The sequence below is a fragment of the Sciurus vulgaris genome, assembly GCF_902686455.1.
Source record: "Sciurus vulgaris genome assembly, chromosome: 2".
Lineage (NCBI taxonomy): Eukaryota > Metazoa > Chordata > Mammalia > Rodentia > Sciuridae > Sciurus > Sciurus vulgaris.
This window is the reverse complement of record NC_136462.1, coordinates 92,442,876-92,464,411: the sequence shown is the minus strand read 5'-3', so window position 1 is coordinate 92,464,411 and position 21,536 is coordinate 92,442,876. Positions and strand designations below refer to the sequence as shown.

Below are 21,536 nucleotides of genomic sequence, written 5' to 3'. Positions count from 1 at the left end.
GACCTTGTAAGAGGAGCCAGTCTCCCTTATCACGCTCTACTTTTGTAGATACACTTCCTGCTTGAAAACCCTTACCCACAATCATATATCTCCTATAGTGGTTTTTGAAGCCTTGTGCACAACTATGTATCATTTTAGACTAGAAATTTTGTGACACTAGATAGTCTATAAATGTTGCAAAAAACTGGTAAGGGGTGCTCAGAATTTAGAGTGCTGATCTCCCCTGGGCCTGTGGGCATAAAATAAAGCATGGTTTCTCCCACTCTTTGAGTGCTGTTTGCTGCTTCATGCATGATTCCCATAACATTAGTACTTTTAGGATTTAATGTTTTACATTTAGAATTTTTATCAATCTGGAATTTATTTTGGTGTGTGGTATAAGTAGAAAAACGATACTATCTTGGTAAGCTGATGGATCTTTATTTTCCCTCATTAATTTCAAGTGTCATATTTAGGGTATACTTAATGCCTGTGTTTGGTCCTATGGACTTGTTAAGTTACAGTAATATCATATTATGTTTTAATATTTAGGAAAGCTGGACATACTTCATTACTGTTTTAGAAATTTTGTTGTGAAACTTGGAATCAGTTTAGTTTGAAAGAAAAGTTTTCTTGGTGTTTTTATTGGGCATACAATAAAAAATAGTTTTATATCCTTCCATAGGCATCCTACGCATAGGCAGCAGGTCAGCAGCTCCTGGGCATGCCTCTGGTGACAGTCTCAGAAGTCCAGGCAAAAGCTGAGCTCCAGAAGGCCAAGGAAGGACAGATAGGAGATCCTTTCCCATGTCTTACACATCTCAGTGACTAAAAAAGGAGAAACTGAAAAGACCTAGGGCCAAGCTCCAAGATTGTTCCATCTTCTCTGGTGGGTTTTCTCAGACCAGGTGGTCTTGGAAGAGCTGGGGCCCTATCTTCTGCTTTTAGAACTCCCTCCCCCCCAACAAACTCTATCTCCTTATCTCTTTTAAACAGATGAATTCCAGACACACATGTTCTCTCCTTATATTATCAAAACAGCCCATGAGCATCCAGCAATGCAATTTAGAGTTGGACATGGGCCTCCTGTTTGTGGAGTCACCTTCCAGGGTCTTCCATTTTTGTCCAGATAACATCTCCGAGGGGGTCTTGAAACCACTGAAGAAATGGACTTAGAGGTTCCTTTGGGGATTTTCCAGCTGGTAGGTATTCCCTGTTGCATCCCTCACTTCAGGGCTGAGAGTCATACCCTTGCCTAGGTCCCCTGGCACAAGAGATAGAACTCAGAAAGGGTTACTCCCAGCAGCTGGTCCAGGAGATACCAGCAGTAAAGGAGTAGGAGAGAAGAAACCCGTCAGGGTACTCAGAAGAGGAGTGGAGAGAAATTTTGCCATTTACAAATTTTTAAGCATTCCATCATTTTCTCTCTGGGAAATAGATTCAGAGAGGGAGCCCAGAGGCAACAATTCAAGACAGGCGTTTCCTGTGCTGAAGTCGATAAAGACAGCCTACAGTCATGGGACAAGGTGAGCCAAGCCACAGGGCTTACTGACCTGTCATTAACTCCTCCATCATTATGTGTTTTCATTAAAGGATGGCAAGAGAGGTGATGGTGGGGGAGGGAAGAGGAGATGGTGTGGCTGTGGTGGAGTAGGTAAGTGGGTGCTGGTGGAGAGGAGATGATGGTGTGGCTGTGCAGTGGTAATGGGTATATGGTGGTGGTAAATTGGTGGTCACAAGTGTGATGACAATAGTATTTAAAATGGTTTACATCCTTATCCCAGGATCATCATAACCTGACTGTTCACAGTTCACTGGGCTGTGATACAAATGAGAGACACAACAGGAAAGCACGAGTCCAATGAAAGGAAAGGGAAGGTGAGGTTCAGGGAACCAAGTAGAAGGGGCAGAGGCAGACATAAACATCAAGCAGACCTGGAGGGTGCAGAAGCTTCAGAGACCTCTGCAAGGGTCTGTCAGCATGGGCTTGGGCCCGAGGCTCCTGTGGTACCTCTGAGAAACTCTCCTTAGTGCTGACTCAATGTTCTTATTGGTTCACTGTCTGAGCAAACACTGACTGGTTAACTATTGTGTTCATCACCCTGCTGGGCAGGGGATGCAGTTATGAAAAAATGCTACCTCAGGAAGCTCAGTGGGAGGGACTGCAGAGAGAAAAACAGGTGATGGCTATGAACTAAGTGCAGAAAAGGGTGAAGCAGGCTGGGGTTGTGGCTCAGTGGTACAGCACTTGCCTAGCGTGTGAGGGGTCCTGGGTTAGAGTCTCAGTACCACATAAAAATAAAGGTATTATGTCCACCTACAACTAAAATTAAAAAAAAAAAAAAAAGAGTGAAGCAGAGTCTCAGAACTCAGAGGACTGACCTCCGCCTGGAGGAGTCAGTGACAGCTTCAAAGGGAGGTGCCTTTGGATCTTGGAAGATGAGTATGCACCTACCAGGTAAAAAGGCAGGAGAAGAAACCTTCCAGACTGATCCAGAGTCCAAATGGATCCTGAAGTGTGGCTCTTCTATAACACTGTGGTCATTAAGTCATTAAATGGACTCAGATACACCAAGGGGCAAATCACATGACTGTTCACCATTCTACCATCCACCAACACAACCAGTCTAAAGAGGCAGGATTTGTCCTGGGCAGCTTTGTGCAAACAGAAAGGAATCGTTTCTGGTTTCTGAGTGCTGCCATTTTCAATCTACAAATTTCAGCCTTCCTGTGGCTAGGTTATTATTGCAATGACCTAACCAACCCACTGGTGGACAAGGTGGCAAAAGGAGCATCTAGGGACACCAGGATCAGACACACAGGAAGGTGTGTCTCCTTTTTCTCCTCTGCCCACTTTCACACTTCTTCATGTTGAACACTGTCAGGTCTTGACCCCATTTTTATATCATTGGAATCTTCCATCAGCTCCATCACTAATGAAAGAAGTATTAGAAGAGGTAGGATGTTTTCTTTATCCTTCCCTTCCACTCTTGAGCTGTAAGCTATAAAGGCTGGGAACTGATGGAAATCAGAGGCAGGAGTACCATGAATTTGCCATGTCTTGGAGCCTGAAGAATTTTGCCATTGGGGTCAGATCACTTCCCTGCAGTAGGTTAGACTGTATTCCATGGCTGTGAGCAAAAGCTTCTCCCTCCCAGCAACTGAGCCCCTGCAAACACTGCAGACCACCTTTCAGACTAGGGAGACTCCCAACAGCCCTCTGCCATCAGAGAAATTTAAAAGTACACAACTTATTGACTGCATGAGGAATTGAACTTTCTTTTAACAGTATTGTGCCTTATTTTGGACTTGCCAATGATATTTATTTTTTTTAAATTCTCTGTTCCTTGTCTTTTCTCCTCTCTGTAAAATAAGAATTGATTGACAGATTCCTATCAGACCACCTCCTTGTAGAGTTTCTCTGAATGGCATGGTGCTGAGAGCTTGGTGAGTCCCTAGGTCAAAGAGCACACATGATCTCAAGGGAGCTGGTTATACTCTCAGCCTCACTCCTCTCCTCTTTAGGACAAGAGAATTGGATTCAGGGATCTCAAAACGAGTTCTAAAAATTACTTGATTGTGTTCTAAGAAAAAATGGATAGGGATGAACAAAATTCTGGGTCTTATTCATTGCTTGGAATTGGGACCAGAAAAGGAGATCAACAATGAAAACAAGCCTTGTTCTCTATAATAATAGTAACAACAACTGTCCCTTGTAATGGGTTTTAATATGTCTGACACTATACTAAATATATATATGGATATATATATTATATATATGTGGATATATATTATATATATGGATATATATATATATATATATATATATATATATATATATGAGCTCATTTAATCCCTACAACTCTGAAAGGAGGGGCAATGATTGTAAGGAGAAGGAAATTGAGACTCAGAGTGGCTAAGTTATCTGCCTGAGGTTGCACAGCTAACGAGTTGAAACAATGACTTGAACCCTTGTCTCTGACTTCAGAATCTCTGCTTTTACTTATATTGTCACATTTACCTAGTGTCTGTAATTTTTATCTTTTTCACAACAGCCCTGTGTATCAAGAGTTGTGATTTCCAGGCAGCAAAAAACAATGAGGAACACCATACCAAGGCCATCAGTTCCAGGCACCTCATTGTGCGGAGGGGACAGCCCTTCACTATCAGTCTGCACTTCTGTGCCCCAGTCCACACATTTCTTCCTACCCTGAAGAAGGTGACCCTCATTGCACAAACTGGTAAGTGGACAGGCCTAGACATCTTTGGCAGCAGGACTGCAGGGTTTCTCTCTCCAGCACAAAGGAGAGAAACAAAGGAACAAATAGCCCACACTGTCTCGGGGTCTTAAGAAGTCCTGCCCACCTGGAGATGCCACAAGATAGTGTGCATAATAAATGCTGTCTGTTATGACATAAGAAATGCTCATAATAAATGCTCAGCAGTATTGTCACTAAGGGGTTTCTTTGGGTTGTAAATTTAATTTTTGCAGAAAAGCCTGAATGGGATCTAACTTAGGGTACATATAATATCTAATTGCCACTATTTATTGAATCTGTACATGTCCAATATTGAACCCAGTACTTCATGTGCAATATCAGTCCTCACATTGGCCTCCCCGCTCCCCCCACTTTTTTTGGTACCTGAAAGTGAACCCAGGGGCACTTAACCACTGAGCCATATCTCCAACCCCTTTTTTTTTTTTTTTTTTTTTGAGACAGGGCCTCACTAAATTGCTGAGGATGGCTTTGAATTTACAATTCTCCTGCCTCAGCCTCCTGAGCCACTGAGATTATAGGTGTGCACCACTGGACCCAGCCTTTCCCCCCTTTTTCATATTTTTTATTGGTGCATTATAGTTATACATAATGCATATTTGTTGTTATGTATTAGCACATACACACAATATAATGATATAATTTGCCAATATCATTTCCCAGTATTTCCCATTCACGTTGTCCTCAGGAAGCAAGTAAATCATTCCTCCATATCTATGGGTTCCCCCATCCTCAGATTCAACCAACCACAAATGGAAAATTCCATGGGTTGGGGTTGAGGTATGTCTGTACTGAATACATACAGACTTTTTTCAATGTTCCTTAAGCAATACGGCACACCTGGTTCAGTGGTGCACGCCTATAATCCCAGTAGCTCAGGAGGCTGAGGCCGGAGGATCCCAAGTTCAAGCCAACCTCAGCAACAGTGAGGCATTAAACAACTAAGCGAGACCCTGTCTCTAAATAAAATACAACATAGTGCTGGTATTTGGCTCAGGGATGAGTGCCCTGAGTTCAATCCTTAGTATCCTCCCCCCACGCCAAAAAAAAAAAAAAAAAAAAAAAGCCCAGCATAATGACTCCTCACATAGGACTCACATTATAAGATATTGTAAGGTATCTAAAGATGATTTAAAATTATAGGAGGATATTCATAGGTTATATGCAAATAACTATGCCATTTTATGTAAGGGTCTTGAGCGTCCTCAGATTTTGGTATCTGCAGGAAGTCCTGGAAAAAAAATTCCCCACATAAATGGAGGAATGACTATATTACTATGGCCATTTCATTGACTATGTAGGTCCTGAGCAACAAGAGCCTGTGCTCTCCTATCACCTTTTACTGTTCCTCATTATTGGATGGGCCTCTTTCATTCTCTTCCAACACTCACTTTCACCTCCCCCATCTTTGTTATACTCTGACTTTCTTATTCTGAGTTGTGACCCAAGAAGTTCAAATGACTGATTTATCATTGTGGGATCACAGGACAGCAGCCTTCCAATACCAACAAGACCCGAGTCACTTTCCCCATTTCCTCTATGGGAGACCAAAAATGGTGGAGTGCAGCAGTGAAAGAGAGAGATGCCCAGTTCTGGACCATCTCTGTGACCACACCTGCAGATGCTGTCATTGGCCCCTACTCACTCCTGCTGCAGGTCTTGGGTGAGAAGGAACACCTCTTGGGCCAGTTCACAATGCTCTTCAACCCCTGGAGTAGAGGTGAGTTTGGACCTAGGCTAGCCTGGGCTGCACGTGGACAAAGGCACTGGAGCTGGGATGCAGGTCTGGGAGGGAGCACTTGCTGCAGGCTCAGAGGGCAGCTCCCTCCAAAGCCAGCCCCAGCACGCAGTTACTGCAGTTGCCTTCTCAAATTCAGCATCCTGTCTTGGTGTCACCCTGGCAGAAACAGCCTGAGGCTTCCATTGAAACCGTGGTGCTGACTCAGGTTATTTTGGTCACATGAGTTGAGACACACTCAGATGTTCCTAGGAAAGTTACACTTTATTAACTGTACAGCTGGAAAAGACTTCAGGAATGAAGAAACCCTTGGGATGGGCTTCTCTGTCATCTCCTTGTCTTCTTCAGTCTGGCTCCAGGGTGTTGTCAGGTTTTCTGGGGCCAGGGCTTAAATTTGAAGGACCCTCTTTAAGAAAAACAATACAAAAATTTTGAATTGCTAATCCCCTCCAAGAGGGCAACCTGTGGAAGGGTCCGTGTTAATGACAATCCCCAAGCTTCATCAACTTCACAGAAAATGTGCTACTTTTGCTTTGCTTCTTTGCATTTGTTTGTTCTGTTCTTGAGACAGATTGCAGGGTCCTCTCCATATTGACCTGTCCAAATATCTAACTGGAGCCCTGTAATTCAGCCAGTCTATGGGTGGGTTCTCCTGGGTCAGGCAACGTCCTGTGGCTCAGTAGGTGGCCACCTCTGGTAAAACTGAGCCCTGAGTGAAGCTAGGGCTACTTCATGTAGAAAGGGCCATATAGAGGGGCTGAGGTTGTGGCTCAGTGGTAGAGCACTTGCCTAGCACACATGAGGCACTGGGTTTGATTCTCAGCACCACATAAAAAAATAAAGATATTGTGTCCATCTACGACTAAAAATATTAAAAAAAAAAAAAAAGAAAGAAAAAGAAAAAAGAAAGGGCCATTAGACGTGATTAATTTGCCCAAATTAGGACCCAATGGGGCTTCTTCTCTTCCTTCCCATTCCAAAGATTGGATCTTTCCTTTACTTTTTAAATCTGCCACACCCACCTTAATCCTTTGGCTCCCTGAAAGGTTGACTGGGAGAATGGGAAATAGTTCCTCCTGGCTTCCTGTCCTTGAGACATCAGACCTTGAAAGATCCTTTTCATTTCGTGAGTCTCTGTGTCAACCTGAGGCCCCCTCCCCTTAAGGCAGGGAAGGGAAGTCAGAGGAAACAAGGGAAATAAAATGCCCTTCACAGTTACCTAGGTCCTGACTGTTTCTCTGTGGTACCTGAAGCCTAGTGTCCTCACTTTCTGTATTTCTCTTATCCAGGGTGGGGTTTTCCAATCTCCACCCCGTGCTTTGGATGGTCTTGCCTGTCCTCAGTTCAGACCCTCTCTCCTGCTCCAAAGGGGTAGGCAGATGGAGCAACAGATGGGAATTAGTGTCCATTCAGGTGCCCTTACTCCATGTGGGTGAATGTGGATTCAGGGCCTTCAGCTTGACCCCAGGGCACGGCATTCCACATGGTGAAGACCTTTAAGCCATTTCTCCAAAAACAGGCCTTGGGGTATCTCTTGCTAACTGAGTCCAAATCCAGAGCTAGGGCCTGGCAGCCAGACTACAGACCACCAAAAACAGCTCTAGAACAGTGCTGGGTTCAAAGGGAAGCCAGTCTTGACTGGTGCCAGGATTCCTGGCTTCATGCTCAGTGTGCGGGGAGTCACTTAGGGAGGCCTTTCATGTGAGTGTGCAATCGTGCATGGAGGTGCTGGTATGGGCAGTGGTGAGTTGTTGGCTCTGATCCACTGAGAGGTGATCAAAAGAGGTTCAGAGAGTCTTGAGCATCTGTCTCAGCACACTTGGAGATGGAACTTTCCTGGATTCAAAAGGAATTTTTACATCATGATGAAAGTCAGGCCATGGACTTTATAAAGGAGGACTGCACCCCAGCTGAGAAGAGGTAGTGGTGCTGCCTGTGTTCTTTCCAGATCCTGGAGTCAAATACCTACATTTGAAGTGATTTCTGAAGAAGTGACATCTAACTGACTTCATAGAGAGTACTCAATGGATACGCAGGAGTTCAAGGCTCCTTGGAATACAGTTCTGTGATTGTAGACCCCAGATTTTCCAGGACTTCCTTATTTCTAATATCTTATCTTTCTCTTACTTGAAGTACTTTCATTTCAGCTGGATGCCTGTGGAGGGCCCATTAGCTTCTCTGGATGGCCTGGAAATCCATTTTGGGAGGTTGGGCAAGGCACTGGGGATTGAACTCAGGGATACTTAGCCACTGAACCACATCCCCAACCCTTTTTTGTATTTTATTTAGAGACAGGGTTTCACTGAGTTGCTTAGTGCCTTGCTAAGTTGTGGAGGCTGGCTTTGAACTCATAATCCTCCTGCCTCAGCCTTCCAAGCTTCTGGGATTTTAGGTGTGCACCACCGTGCCTGGCCTGGAAATCCTTTTAATAGTTTTCAGGACCTAATCTAATCACCCCAACTCCTTCCCACCACCAGGTCAGAGAGATAGGACTTGGCAAACAGAGCGATTCCCTGTGCTGCTCCAGCTTCCTGAGTGGGCCATGGCCTCCTCCAAAGTTGCCCAGCCTAACTCTGGGGTGAGAGAAGCAGAAGGGGCATCAGGAAGAGATAGTGGAAGTTCTAGACCGAGGGTAGAAGTCCACTACCCCTTCCTATCCTGTTTACCTCCCACTCCTCTTTCTTCTGCTCACTCCTGTTAACCTATGACTTCCCTTGGGCTGATACTGCTCTGTCTGCAAACGCCTTCTTCTTTTTAGGATTGTTTTAGGGAACCATTCTTCTTTTTAGGATTGTTTTGTTCCTATCTGCCTGGCTAACATGAAGGCCACACCCTGACTGATCCAGGGATTCTGGGCCAGGTTCCAGAGGGGACAGTGGAAGAGGGACTTCTTCCTCAATCTTTATTAGGCCCAGAGTTGCAGAGGAGGTCTGTAGCCAAATCTGACCTGGGCTAGGAAGGCAAAGACCTGGGTGTGGAGGGCAAGCCTGGTACCCTTTAAAGTCCTCCTTCCTTCCTTCCTTCTTCTTGCCAGAGGATGATGTATTTTTGCCAAATGAGGCTCAACGCAGGGAGTATTTGTTGAACCAGAACGGCCTTATCTACCTGGGCACAGCTGACTGCATCCAGGAAGAGCCCTGGGACTTCGGCCAGGTATTAGGGACCTCCAAGGGAGGAAAAGGACAGTGGCTATCCCGTAATCTTCCACGTTCAGGCCAGAGAGAGCTGTCAGATCCAAAAGCCCCCGGTTGTGAGATCATTACTTTAGCACATTTCAGCACCGTGGTACCTCCCTTTCCACTGGGTCTCATCACACCATCTTCCACAGCTGCCAGAGTTATCTTCCCCAAAGTCATGACACATGAAGCCTCTATTAAATTCCACTATGTATAGGATCAAGACTAAATTCCTTGGCCTGACACCCAAGGCCCTTCCAACCAGGTCACTGCTTTCCTTTTCCCACAAGCTGCCCAGTGTCCTAGATGCAGGGCATCCAGGCTGAATGTCCCTCTGCCTGCTTCTCTCCTTTATCCCCTGGAAAACTCCTATCTATCTCTTAAGATTTTCTGAAACAGCCTTCCTCAACCCCTAAAAGCAGAGGGATTCTCTCCATTGCATTCTCTCCTCTGCATTGGTATCTCTATAGAGCCCTATAATCTAAGGGCCATGTATGTATCTCTAGTTCTAAACTGGGGGCTCCTCCAAAGCAGGAGTTACCTTGATATTCTCCATACCTGGCTCAGGTGTGTGGCAGTAGGAACTCATGATATGAAATAAAATGAAAAAGCGCTGTCCTCAAGAGTTCACACCTCTCATGTGCATCAAACAACAGAACAGGCAAAGGTCTGGATGCTGGGACACAGGGACCAGGGGGCCCAGTGGGAGAGAAGGAAAAGACAGAACAGGAGACAAGGAAGCAGGGGAGGAAGGCCCCTAAGTCTAAGACTAAGAACCTAAGTCTGGGAGGATGAGATGATGGGGCTGTCCTGGGGAATGAGGGCCTGACCTGGAGACCCTTCATTGTGGCCATGTGTGGTCTTACAGTTCGAGAGGGATGTCATGGACATCAGCCTGGTCTTGCTAGGCATGGACAAGCATGTGGAGAAGTGGAGCCAGCCTGTGCATGTGGCCCATGTGTTGGGCACCTTGGTGAGTGAGAAGTGGGGAGCCAGAGGGAGGAAGAGATGGGACAAGAGCCCTTTGACACACCTTTCCCATCTCTATGCTCTGGAAGTCCTCAAGTCACAAACAGCACCCTCCTGGGATGTGGGGGATAGTTCCCAGAGAAGGGTCCCACTAAGGAGGGGAGAAGGACAGGCAATAACCTCCACAGGGGCAATAAAAGCAAAAAGAGGTATCATCCCTCCAGAAAAAAAGGGACTGGGGTTGTAGCTCAGTGGTAGATTATGCTTGCCTAGCATGTGTGAGGCACTGGGTTCATCTCGGCACTGCATATAAATAAATAAAATAAAGGTCCATCAACAACTAAAATAAATACAAATAAAAGCCAGCTGAGGAGGAAAAGTGACCTGGGATTCCTCAAAGGACTCCTCCCCCAACCCATCCACTGCACCCTCCCAGCCCCAACTGTAGTGATTATCCTACCAGTGCTTGCTGCTACTGTGGTCAAGGGACTTGTCTTTATTTCTAGATGGTTCCTAAGAATAATGCAGACCATGAAGGTAGCCTGGTGCTTTTCCTTGTCTCTAAAAGTTCTTCCACAGGGGTAATGTGCTATTTCCTCAGGTGCCTCTGAGGTCCACTCTGAAAACGAAGTGAGGACCAAGGCCAGCCTATGTGGAGGAAGAAAGCCTCCAAGACCAGGGTAAACCAAGTCAAAGGAGTGAGGGCAAGGGAGGCTAATGACCCATGATCAAGCACCTCCCAGCAGCTCTCTTGCTCCTCTCTGTGGCTCAAGCAGGGGGACTTTTTTATTTAAAAGGCATCCTGGGCCTGACCTCTAACAATGACAACCCAGTGGGTCTAGGATACAGCACAGAAGCATTCAGATTTAACAAGTCTCTGGTGATTCTGATTTGAGCAGTGAAGCTTCAAGTATTTCATGTATTTTATGCTGTGTAACTCACACTGACACCCACATATTTCCCCAAACAGCTGCAAACTCTCAAGCAGAGGAGTGTTCTGCCCATTCCGAAGACCCAGACTGCACAGGAAGGGGCCTTGCTGAACAAGCGCCGGGGAAGTGCACCCATCCTGCGGCAGTGGCTCACTGGCCAAGGGCGACCTGTATATGAGGGTCAGGCCTGGGTGCTGGCCACTGTTGCTTGCACAGGTACAGAGCAGGCAATGCACAGGTCAGTCACCTGGGCTGCTGTGTATTATCTGTCCTGTGTCCTGAGTTGTCCCTTGGCCTTCCATTTGGGAGGGACATCTAAAAAGTAGGCACTGCCTCCACTCTGCAGCTTTTCCCCCACCTTCATCACATCCATAAATGGGTCAGCCTTACTAAGAAACCACCTCCTTGTCCTAGCCAATCCTTCCTGACAGCTTTTGCTTCTTTTCCCCTCAGCAAAGCTGGGCCCTTTTGCAAACTCTGCTCCCTGTCACTTTCTCTCAGAAACATTCCCTCACTTTGCTGCAAAGAGCAAACTCTGTCCTCTATTCTGCAGTCCTTTCCCATGCTCTGTACTCAAGTGCTGTGTAATTCATACCTCCTTGACCAGTCTTTATATGTCCTCTTCTTAGGTGTCAGTTCTAAATTCCTAATGCTGTGCTCCTCCTTCCATAATGTCACCTGACATTTAAGACAAAGCCTATCCGAAAGTGACACTGAAAATTCTAGCCATATGCATTGTGTCCACTCCCCTGGGCCCAGGTTCTCTGCTCCCTCTGATACCCTTCACCTCTTCTCTGCAGTGCTGCGATGCTTGGGAATCCCAGCCCGTGTCCTTACCACATTTGCATCAGCCCAGGGCACTCACGGGGACCTGTTGGTGGATGAATACTACAATGAGGAGGGGCTCCAGAATGGAGAAGGCCAGAGAGGCCGCATCTGGTGAGAAGCCCAATCCAGACCAGAAGAGCTCCAAACCCATTTGATAAAACCTCATGGGAAACCCCACATCCCAAGTGGCCATGGCACCGAGAGTAGGCCTTCAGGATTCTTGGAGGCAGGCACTAATGGCCAGTCCTGTTGTGTACCCACCTTCCTGGGAATGTTGCAGTCACTTTTACCATCCCCATGGTAACAATGACTCGGCTAGTCTGCATTTCTAGAATCACTTTAATGCTCTTTTTCTTCCCATTCGCATTTGATACCTTCAGGATCTTCCAGACTTCCACAGAGTGCTGGATGACCAGGCCTGATTTGCCCCAGGGTTATGATGGATGGCAGATTCTGAATCCACATGTTCCTAATGAAGGTGAAGGTAAAACCTGGGAGTGGGCCTAGGACTATCGAGGGGTCTCTCAGAGAGAAAACAGGAGCAGCAGGTGGGGGATCTATGTTCTCAAAAACAGGAGAAGCAGAAGGAACAATGGCACTAGTAGAAGGCTGACCTGATGCCAGCATGCTCAGCCATCCTGGTCATGTGTTGTAAGGAGATCAGGACCACCTTAGAGCAACACGCAAGGAATTTGCACTTCAATGAAGAGAAGAGGGTCTTAAGATCCTGGCTAGTGGATGTACTAGGGCAAGAGATAGCATGGTAGGACTTCTGAGATTCTGGATATGGATGGGGAAGGTTTCAGGACTTAAGCCCAGAAAAGGAAACTTCAGCCACCATGGAAGGGTGGCTCTTCCTTGCTCAGGAACAGAACTGGCAGACAGTAAGTGCTCAAGGAAGATGACCTGTCCCTGTCTTGTCTGTAGTACAGCTGACCTGGGAACCCCCGTGTATGACATATGTTCCTCTGGGGTCCTTCCCAGCCAGTTTCTGAGAGGGCTCCTGCCATATACTATAACCAAAAAATATTTTTACTTTGTAGTTGGAGTCTCATCTCTCTGATGCCCTCTTAGAAACTGCTTAGCATCACCTCTGACCTGGAGCTTGGGTGGTAGAAAATAGGGGGCAGGGTAGGGACTGATGTGATGCAGTTCTGAATAGAGCAGAGGAGAGGTCTGGGAGTGGTTCTTTTACTCTTCAAACTTTCTCTCCCTCAGTCCTAGGATCCTATGATCTTGTCCCAGTCAAAGCAGTCAAGGATGGGATACTGGAGCTGACCCCTGCAGTGTCAGACCTTTTTGCTGCAGTAAATGCCTCATGTGTGGTCTGGAAGTGCTGTGAGGATGGGAAACTAGAATTGACCAACTCCAATACAAAGTATGTTGGCAACAACATCAGCACTAAGGTTGTGGACAGTGATCGCTGTGAGGACATCACTCAGAACTACAAGTATCCTGCAGGTACTGACCAGGAAAGGGCCCCAGGCTTATCGGCACTGAAATGAGGGGTGGATATAGGTCAGAGAGATATAGGCCAGGAAAAGTTCCAAACCTTTGTCCATAGTATCTATCAAGGTCTTGCAACCCTGCTGGACATTATTGACCCTTTGGACCAGATATATCTTTGTTGTAGGGGGCTGTGATCATAGGACCTGTAGCATCACTGCTGGTCTCTATCCATGAGATGTCAGCACCTCACATACCAGCTGTGATAACCAAAAGTGTCTTCAGGCATTTCCAAATGTTGTGGGGGGTGGGGTGTAAAATTGCCCCTGAGTTGAGAACTACTGCTGCTGTAAGACAATACACTCAATACTAGGCCCAGTTTCCAGAAAAGTTGTTTTTTTGTTTTTGTTTTTTGCAGTACTGGGGATCAAACTCAGGGCCTTATACTATCAAGGCAAGCACTCTACCAGCTGAGCTATCTCCCCAACCCTCCAGAAAAGTTTTGATGTTGCCTTCCTCTCTCCTCCTCCAACTCCTCAGCTCTTTCTTCATGTTAGTCAGTGGCACTTCTTTCCACCTATTTGTCTAAACAAGAAGGGAGTCTTCCCCTTTTACCTCCACATATTATCCTCACATGAATCTGCCTCCTGAGCTCTTGTCCATTGCCTAGAGTTAATCCAGGCCCCATTACCTCTTGTTTACAAGATATAAGAGTTTGCTAACTGGGCCACCTGCCTCTAGTATCTTCATCATGGTTCTATTTTCAATTTTCGGTTTCCAGAATGAGCTAAGATACAAATATCATTATGCTCCCCACCAACTCCAGAATATTCCATGGCCCCACTGCCCTTGGAATAAGTCCAAATTCCTTCACATAGGGAGATTTAATTCCCTGAAAAACTGTCCTCAGAGACAGTGTTGACTTGTTGCAAAGCTTACTCTCTCCTTATTTAAAGGACAAATTTATTGCAGTTGAAGAACTTGGTCCTTGAGTGGCTTGGAAGAAACACATTATTTGTGGTGGCTCTGCCTAACACAGGCTTTTTGTGGCTAAATATGACCTTAGAGGTTTGCAAAGTTTTTGTGACTTTGGTATCTGAACTTTAATTAGAAGGGTCTGTACCTGCTAGGTGACAGACTTGCTTTGTCTCTTCCTTATTCCAGGATCTCTTCAAGAAAAAGAGGTACTGGAGAGAGTACAGGAAAAGAGAATGAAACAGCAGAAATGCAATGGCATCACACCCTCCAGCTATGAGTGGGCTGATCCTCTCTACCTGTTCTTGGAAGCACCCAGCTCCTTTCCCTTGAGAGGGGATGCCCAACTTTCAGTGACCCTGTTTAACCCAAGCGACCAGGAGAAGGCAGTGCAGCTGGTGATTGGGGCCCAGGCCCTGTATTACAACGGAGTGCTTGCTGCTGAGCTCTGGAGGGAGAAGAGGTCTCTCACACTCAGCGCCAACCTGGGTAACTCTACGGCCCCACCAGATATCCCTGACACACCAGGCTCCACCCTGGGCACTGCCACAGATCTCCAGAGAAGGCTTTCTCAATCAGTCATTCAACACATGTTTATTGAACCTGACACTAGTGAAAAAAATCACAATTTCAACTGCAGTCAGATAAGCAAACAGACCTATCATAGCAGTGAGGAGGCATCTGAGGAGGTGAACAGAGTACAGTGGCAGAAGAGTATCTCACCCAGGCTGGAGTGGGCTGCCCCCAGATGACTCCCACCATACTGAGTCTTGAAGGACAGGCAGGAGTGACATAGACAGAAAAGTGTCTGGCATTCCAGACAAAAGGAATATGTGCACAGATTCCTCCTCCCTGAGATTCTTGTTTAATTGGTCTGGGTGGGGTCCAGACACTGGTACTTTTTTTAAAGCTCCATGTGTTCTAGGGTTGAGTCCCTGGACTAGAGCAGTCATTCTCAAACTTTGTCTACATCAGTCACCTGGGGAAGTTTAATGCTTGGGCTGCATCCAGGCAATGAAATCAGAAACTCCATGATGGACACAAACATCAGAATTTTTTAAACTCCTCAGGTAATTCCAATGTGAAGGCAAGTTTGAGAAACAGTGGGATAGAGCTTGTCTACAGGATCTCATCAGCTTCCTGACCATTGCCTCCAGTCTCTCCGTCATTGTTCCCTCTCCAAGCACAGGGCAGTGACAATAGGACCAGTGGTGACAGAACTACATGGAGCCCAGATCATGATGGGTCTTGTATATAGTGCTAAGGAGTCTGGGTTTTGTTCTCTGAAAAAGGAAAGAAGCAGAGAATGGGAAAGAACTATGTAAGCAAATATTCAACAACTATTGTGTGTCAGGTTCTTCATTCAGCATCATCTCATTTAGAACAAACCATTCCATTATTATGAGATCAGGACACCAAGGCCAAAAGAACTTGCCTTGTTCTAATTCATGGGAACTTTTCCGCAATCACATGGAAGCAGTCTACCAAGAGGGTTGGTGGAGGTGGTAGTGGGAATGGAAGGTAAGAGTAGGGTCTTGAGCAAATGTAAAGTTTATAGCTGCTGTGGGTAGTCAGGTCTCTTTCTGAACTTGGTGAGACCGTAAGTACTTTGCACAGTGTGAGGAACTATGGTTTGTTTCAGGGGTGTATGCACTCACCCCTTTGCACTGACTCTGCCCATCATGTGTTTCAGTTAAGAGAATAACCACCAGCCTGTCCTCCTCCCATTTTGAACGAAACTCACCTGAGAATAGCTTCCTCAGACTCACTGTAGTGGCAACACATTCTGAATCTGGTCTTAGCTGCTTTGCTCAGGAAGATGTCACCATTTGTAGACCACACCTTGCTATCCAGGTAGGCACTGGTTCTTTCCTGAATTGCTCTCATCTGCTGCCACTCTGGTCATTTCAGAAGGAAGATGAGATCCTCAAGCCTTAGAGTAGATGAGCATGGTGCATAATTACCTAACAATGCTAGGTTTGAGAACTCTCTTCAAAGAGATGACTTCTTACATGTAGGATTAAAGTTTAAGTTTTTCAATTTCAGATGGTTAAGTAAAGGTTTCTAAACGTACTTAACCACACTTAATAATAGGCTGTGTTGATTTAGCCTTTAGTATTTTCACCTCTTTTATTTCAATACAAAAGTCTCTTAGGTGGAACTGTTTCTATTATTCAGATGAGAAAACTGAGTCCTAGAGAGCAACATATCCAAGAGCATAAATGTAGGAAGTTCTAGAAGCTTATGGCTCTTGACCCAACCCTCTTTCCACAAGTCTACCATGGCCAAAACGAATGATATCTGGTCCCTGTTGAAGAAGTTTAGTAAAGGAGACACAACATTTCGTCTTCTACTGCTTTAAGAGAGGTACAAAGTCATTATGAGAAAACTGAAGTAAAAGAGATTAACTCTAGCTGATGGGTTTATGGACAATTTTGTGAAGGAGATGACATTTATCACGTGCTTTGAAACATGGGTATGCTTTCAGTGCAGAGGTAGAGGAAGACCACTGAAGGCAGAAAAGGACACAGAGAGGTGCAAAGGAAAGGAGCCCAAGGGGTGTGCTGGGGATGGGAAAGTCCCTGATATGGATGGAGTGTCCTTATGCAGGGGAAGAACAGACAACGTTGGAAAGTTGGTTTTGGGGCAGATCGTGAAGGACCCTGAATGCAAACTAAGCTAGATTCTGAAGGCAATGGGAGATCCTCCAAGACTTCTAAACAGAGAACAGGAACCATCAGAGTGTTAGTGATGGATCAAGGGTGAGAGTAAATGTAGGAAGATTGGGGTGAAGGCAAAGAATTCAGCTGGGCAGCTTGGGTCAGGGTGGAAGAGATGAGAGGCATAAGTGAGGAGGGAAGGGGGGCACAGGAGGAGAAGGTGTGATGGTTCTGTGCCTTTTGTATCACTTTACATGTTGCCCCTTCCCACAGATGCCAGAGAGAGCCAAGCAATATCAACCTCTTACAGCCTCAGTTAGCATCCATAACTCCCTAGACTCCCCCATGATGGACTGCGTGATCTCCATCTTTGGAAAGGGGCTCATTTACAGAGAGAGGAGATACAGGTAAGAGATTGCAAGCTTCTTATCCTGTTGATACATCTGGTCAGAAAGGCAAAGACCCAAAAACAATGATTAAAAAATCTTTTTCCCATGGCTTGGAAGCGAAAAAAAAAAAAAAAAAAAATCTCCAGAAGTTGAATTAAATGAATTACATGATTAAGGCTACCAAATGGCCTCTCTGATCCTGGGACCACAGGTAGGGGTGAGTAGCATCTGTGCAGGCCTCTCAGGCAACCAACCACTTCACCCTAGTTGTTGCCCTGATCATACAGGGAGAGCCTGGGTATTGCCAGTGAATGTGGGGAGGAAGTCAGGGCTGGTTGCTAGAAAACATCACAGGGAGGGTGAGCTGCACTCTATCACCACCATGTACAATTTTAATTTATTCCCTATTATTCTCATTCCCTACTTGCACTCACACCACTACCCTTCATATATTTTTCTATATGTGTATCCTTTCTATATGTATAAAATGTATACTGTTTCTTCATGAGTATTTTTAACTTATATAAATGTCTACTTGTATCTTTTCACTAAGAACTGATTTTAAGATTCACACGTCAAGTTCATTGTTTCTACTACATAATAATCCATGATGTACATCCATCACTTTTTACCACTTCACTCCATGATGACAGCCACCCAGAATGCTTACAACTTTGACACCATAAATATTGTTGTAGTGAACGGCCCCATGTATGTCCCCTTATATGCTTGGTTTGATGGGGTCAGGGGATATATATGCCCAGGAATGAAATTGCTGGGTTACAGGATATGATCTGGTTTGACCAGGTACTTTCAGATCTGTTTGCAAAATGGCTACAGAAATCTACACTTCCTCCAGCAGTACATGAGAGTTTCTATATTCCTACCTCTCTACCACTGGTAGTAATACCCAGCTTTTTAATTTCTTCCAGTCTAACAGAAAACAAGTAATATCTTACTACTGTTTTAACTTGCCACTCTTCATGTTTCTTCACTGTTTATACTTCCTCCTCTATATATAGTTTATCCTTACCTTTGTCCAGTTTTTTGTTGTTCCTGCCATTTTTTCTTGTTGATTTGTAGGAGTTCCTGTGTATTCTACATATTAATCCCTTGTTGATTTTAGATATTGCAATATTCTTTCAGTATGTCCATTGTATCCTTCATTGGATATACAATATAGAGTTCAAAATCCCTATTTCTGTTTTCCCTGAGGTCCCTGACAGTCAGGTTATTGAGTCGCTGCCTTAGCCTCATGGAACTAAATGAACCACCCTTGCTAGTTAAGACAGAAGGAACTGCCAACATTTTACCAGACTTTTATGGTCTACCAAGTCCACTGTATGGCAAAACTCCTCAGAAGAAATCCACACCATTCTCTCAGTCACCAAAAGGTCTTCAGCAGGCCAGGAGGCTGACAGGGGCTCCAACTACCACCTACTACACAGTAATATTCTCCCAACATGCCTGTTCCACCTACTATGCTCAGCACTAAGTGAGGGTTCCAACACTATAGTATTTTTCAAACATACTCACATCCTATTACCAAGAACTGACAGACTGAATGACAGGTGATGAAAGAATGCATCCTTCGATATTCTTTTCTTTTGAACTATGCAGTTGCCCAGTGTAGGGAGGTTCTGGCCTTCTATTCCCTTCTAACCACCTCTGGCTTAAGAGCAATGTACATAGATGATTTTTCTCATGGTCCACCTCTTCAAGCAAACACTGGAGTTACTGTAACCAGGAAACCAATAGACCTGTTGACAGAATTAGCACCTACTTTTTCCTTTATTTCAGATTAGGTTCTGTGCGGCCTGGAAATACCTTGTGCACCCAGTTCCAGTTCACACCAACACAGCTGGGGCTCCAGAGGCTCATTGTGGAAATGGATTGCAACATGTTCCAGAACCTAACCAGCTACAGAAGTGTCACTGTGGTAGCCCCAGAACTTTCAGTTTAAACCTTCAGCTCTTATCACCATTCTTCCCACCAACTCTACTCTTGAAATTACAGTCTAAAATCAAACGTGCTGGGGAGGTAAACTTTATCAAACCAATGACTCTCCATTCAGGTTGAGGGCAAGAACCAAGAACAAAGTTAAATTCCGAGAAACCAAAAGATCTGTCACCCTGGCTTAAAGCAGCCAGGAAGGCTGGTTGTTTTAGAATAGAACAACTAAATCTGAGTAACAAAAGGAAGGCTTTAAAAAGGTACTCAGATAACTTTTCAAAGTATTTCTACATATTTGGAGTGCCTTTTCAGAGTACATTCAGATTTTCTAAGTTTGGGGCTTTTCACAACCATTTTATTATTCAATAATACATTCACTAACTTAGAGGCAAAGGAAAGAACCTAGTATGCAAATCATTCTTCTGTTTCTGATGAAGTAGGATAATATTAGCTAAGAGTAAAATTTTTAGATAATCCTAAAATTACACTGATTAGTGCTACCCCTGACCATTATCCTTAAAGATCCAAAGATGACTGAACAAACATAGGTCACACACGGTGGTGCACACCCATAATCACAGTGACTTGGTAGGCTGAGGCAGAAGGATCCCAAGTTCAAGGTCAGCAATGGCCACTTACCAAGACCTGCCTCAAAAAAAAAAAAAAAAAAAAAAAAGAGGAACTGGGCTGGGGCTGAGTGGCAGAGCGCTTGCCTAGCTCATGTGAGGCACTGGGTTCAAACCTCAGCATGTTAAAAATAAGTAAATAATGCCTTTTAAAAAAAAAAAAAAAGGAACTGGGGATATAGCTCTGCTCAGTGGTAAAGTACCCCTGGGTTCAATCCTCAGTATCAATTTAAAAAAAAATTTAAATATATAGGATTGGGGTTATAGTTCAGTTGGTAGAATGCTTGCCTTGTATGCACAAGGCCCTGGGTTCAATCTCCAACACTACAAAAAAAAAAAAAAAAAAATATATATATATATATATATATACACACACACGTATAAAAAATATATGCTCATATCATACATACATATATATATATATACATGTCTACAAATACACAAATGTATATAGACACATATATATACACATGCACATGTATATATACATATTTATGTTTGTAGAGATGTGTATATATGCATGTTATGTGTGGTATGCATAATCATACTTATATACATACCATATGTACATACATATATACTATGTAGAACCTGAGAGCATATTTAGCTGAAAATAAATCTTTATTAGAATTCTATAAAGAATTCCACAACTAAAGGCTGGTATTAAAAACATGAATTTGGTCCAGTACAGAAATATGAAAATTAAGTATATAGAAAATAGGCCCTATAAAAAAGAATAAAAGAACAAGACTCCTTTTATACAGAGTTGTTTTTTTGTTTACATTATATTGTTGCTTGAGGCACTAAGTAACTCAGTGAGACTCTGTCTCTAAAGAAAATACAAAAAAGGGCTGGGGGCACTGGGGTTGTGGCTCACTGGTAGAGCACTCACCTAGCACATATGAGGCACTGGGTTCAATTCTCAGTAACACATAAAAATAAATAAATGAAACAAAAGTATTGTCTATCTACAACTAAAATATTAAAAGGGGGGGGGGGGCTGGGAATGTGGCTCAGTGGCTGAATGCCCTGAATTCAATCCCCAGTACACCTTCCCCCCAAAAATAGTTAAAACTCATTTGGCTTAAGGAATTTCAAACCTAAAGTTGCACCAGTCACTCAAAAGAATGACTGCTACTGTTAATTATACCTTAAGAAAGACAGAAGTAGGGAGCTGGCATTAGAGGTTGCAGAGACCTGTAGTACACACATAAGGCCCAATTCAACTCACCACACATACATCCCAATAGCTTTACTCTGCTTTCCAACATGTGATCTTCTAGATAGATGCAAAAATATAATTAAGACATGATTTTGCAAAAGAATGTACCATATGCCCTTAAACTTACATAAACTCTAATACATGAAAACTTTTGATTTATAAAATGTGGTATTTACCTTTGGGAATATAATATATAATACAACAATAAAACAGATATCTATAAGGAAAACAGATTTGTTCAATAAAATGGACAAACCTAACAAATGAGCTCAATACCAATATATTTTAGAGGTAAGGAGTAACCTAGGGTAATATTCAGAAGGAATTACTGATGAGAATAATATGTAACATGCTAAAACACTAAGG

The 21,536-nt window shown here is 44.2% G+C and overlaps 1 protein-coding gene across 1 annotated transcript; it reads left to right on the top strand.

Moving 5' to 3' along the window:
- The first annotated feature begins 1,437 nt into the window (after nt 1–1,437).
- Nucleotides 1,438–20,012, top strand: EPB42 (erythrocyte membrane protein band 4.2). Its single transcript, XM_079128575.1, has 13 exons — nt 1,438–1,505; nt 4,035–4,220; nt 5,743–5,976; nt 9,029–9,147; nt 10,039–10,143; nt 11,110–11,287; nt 11,872–12,010; nt 12,280–12,383; nt 13,118–13,360; nt 14,510–14,809; nt 16,014–16,174; nt 17,254–17,387; nt 19,170–20,012. The coding sequence occupies exons 1-13, from the start codon at nt 1,496–1,498 to the stop codon at nt 19,330–19,332; spliced, it is 2,076 nt and encodes a 691-aa protein (XP_078984701.1). The 5' UTR covers nt 1,438–1,495; the 3' UTR covers nt 19,333–20,012.
- The last annotated feature ends 1,524 nt before the right edge of the window (nt 20,013–21,536 follow it).

What these genes read in the sequence shown, in the direction of transcription:
- EPB42 (XM_079128575.1), top strand. An exon ending in GACCCTCATTGCACAAACTG is followed by an intron (nt 4,221 to 5,742) that starts GTAAGTGGACAG and finishes GTGGGATCACAG; the next exon opens with GACAGCAGCCTTCCAATACC. An exon ending in CTTCAACCCCTGGAGTAGAG is followed by an intron (nt 5,977 to 9,028) that starts GTGAGTTTGGAC and finishes TCTTCTTGCCAG; the next exon opens with AGGATGATGTATTTTTGCCA.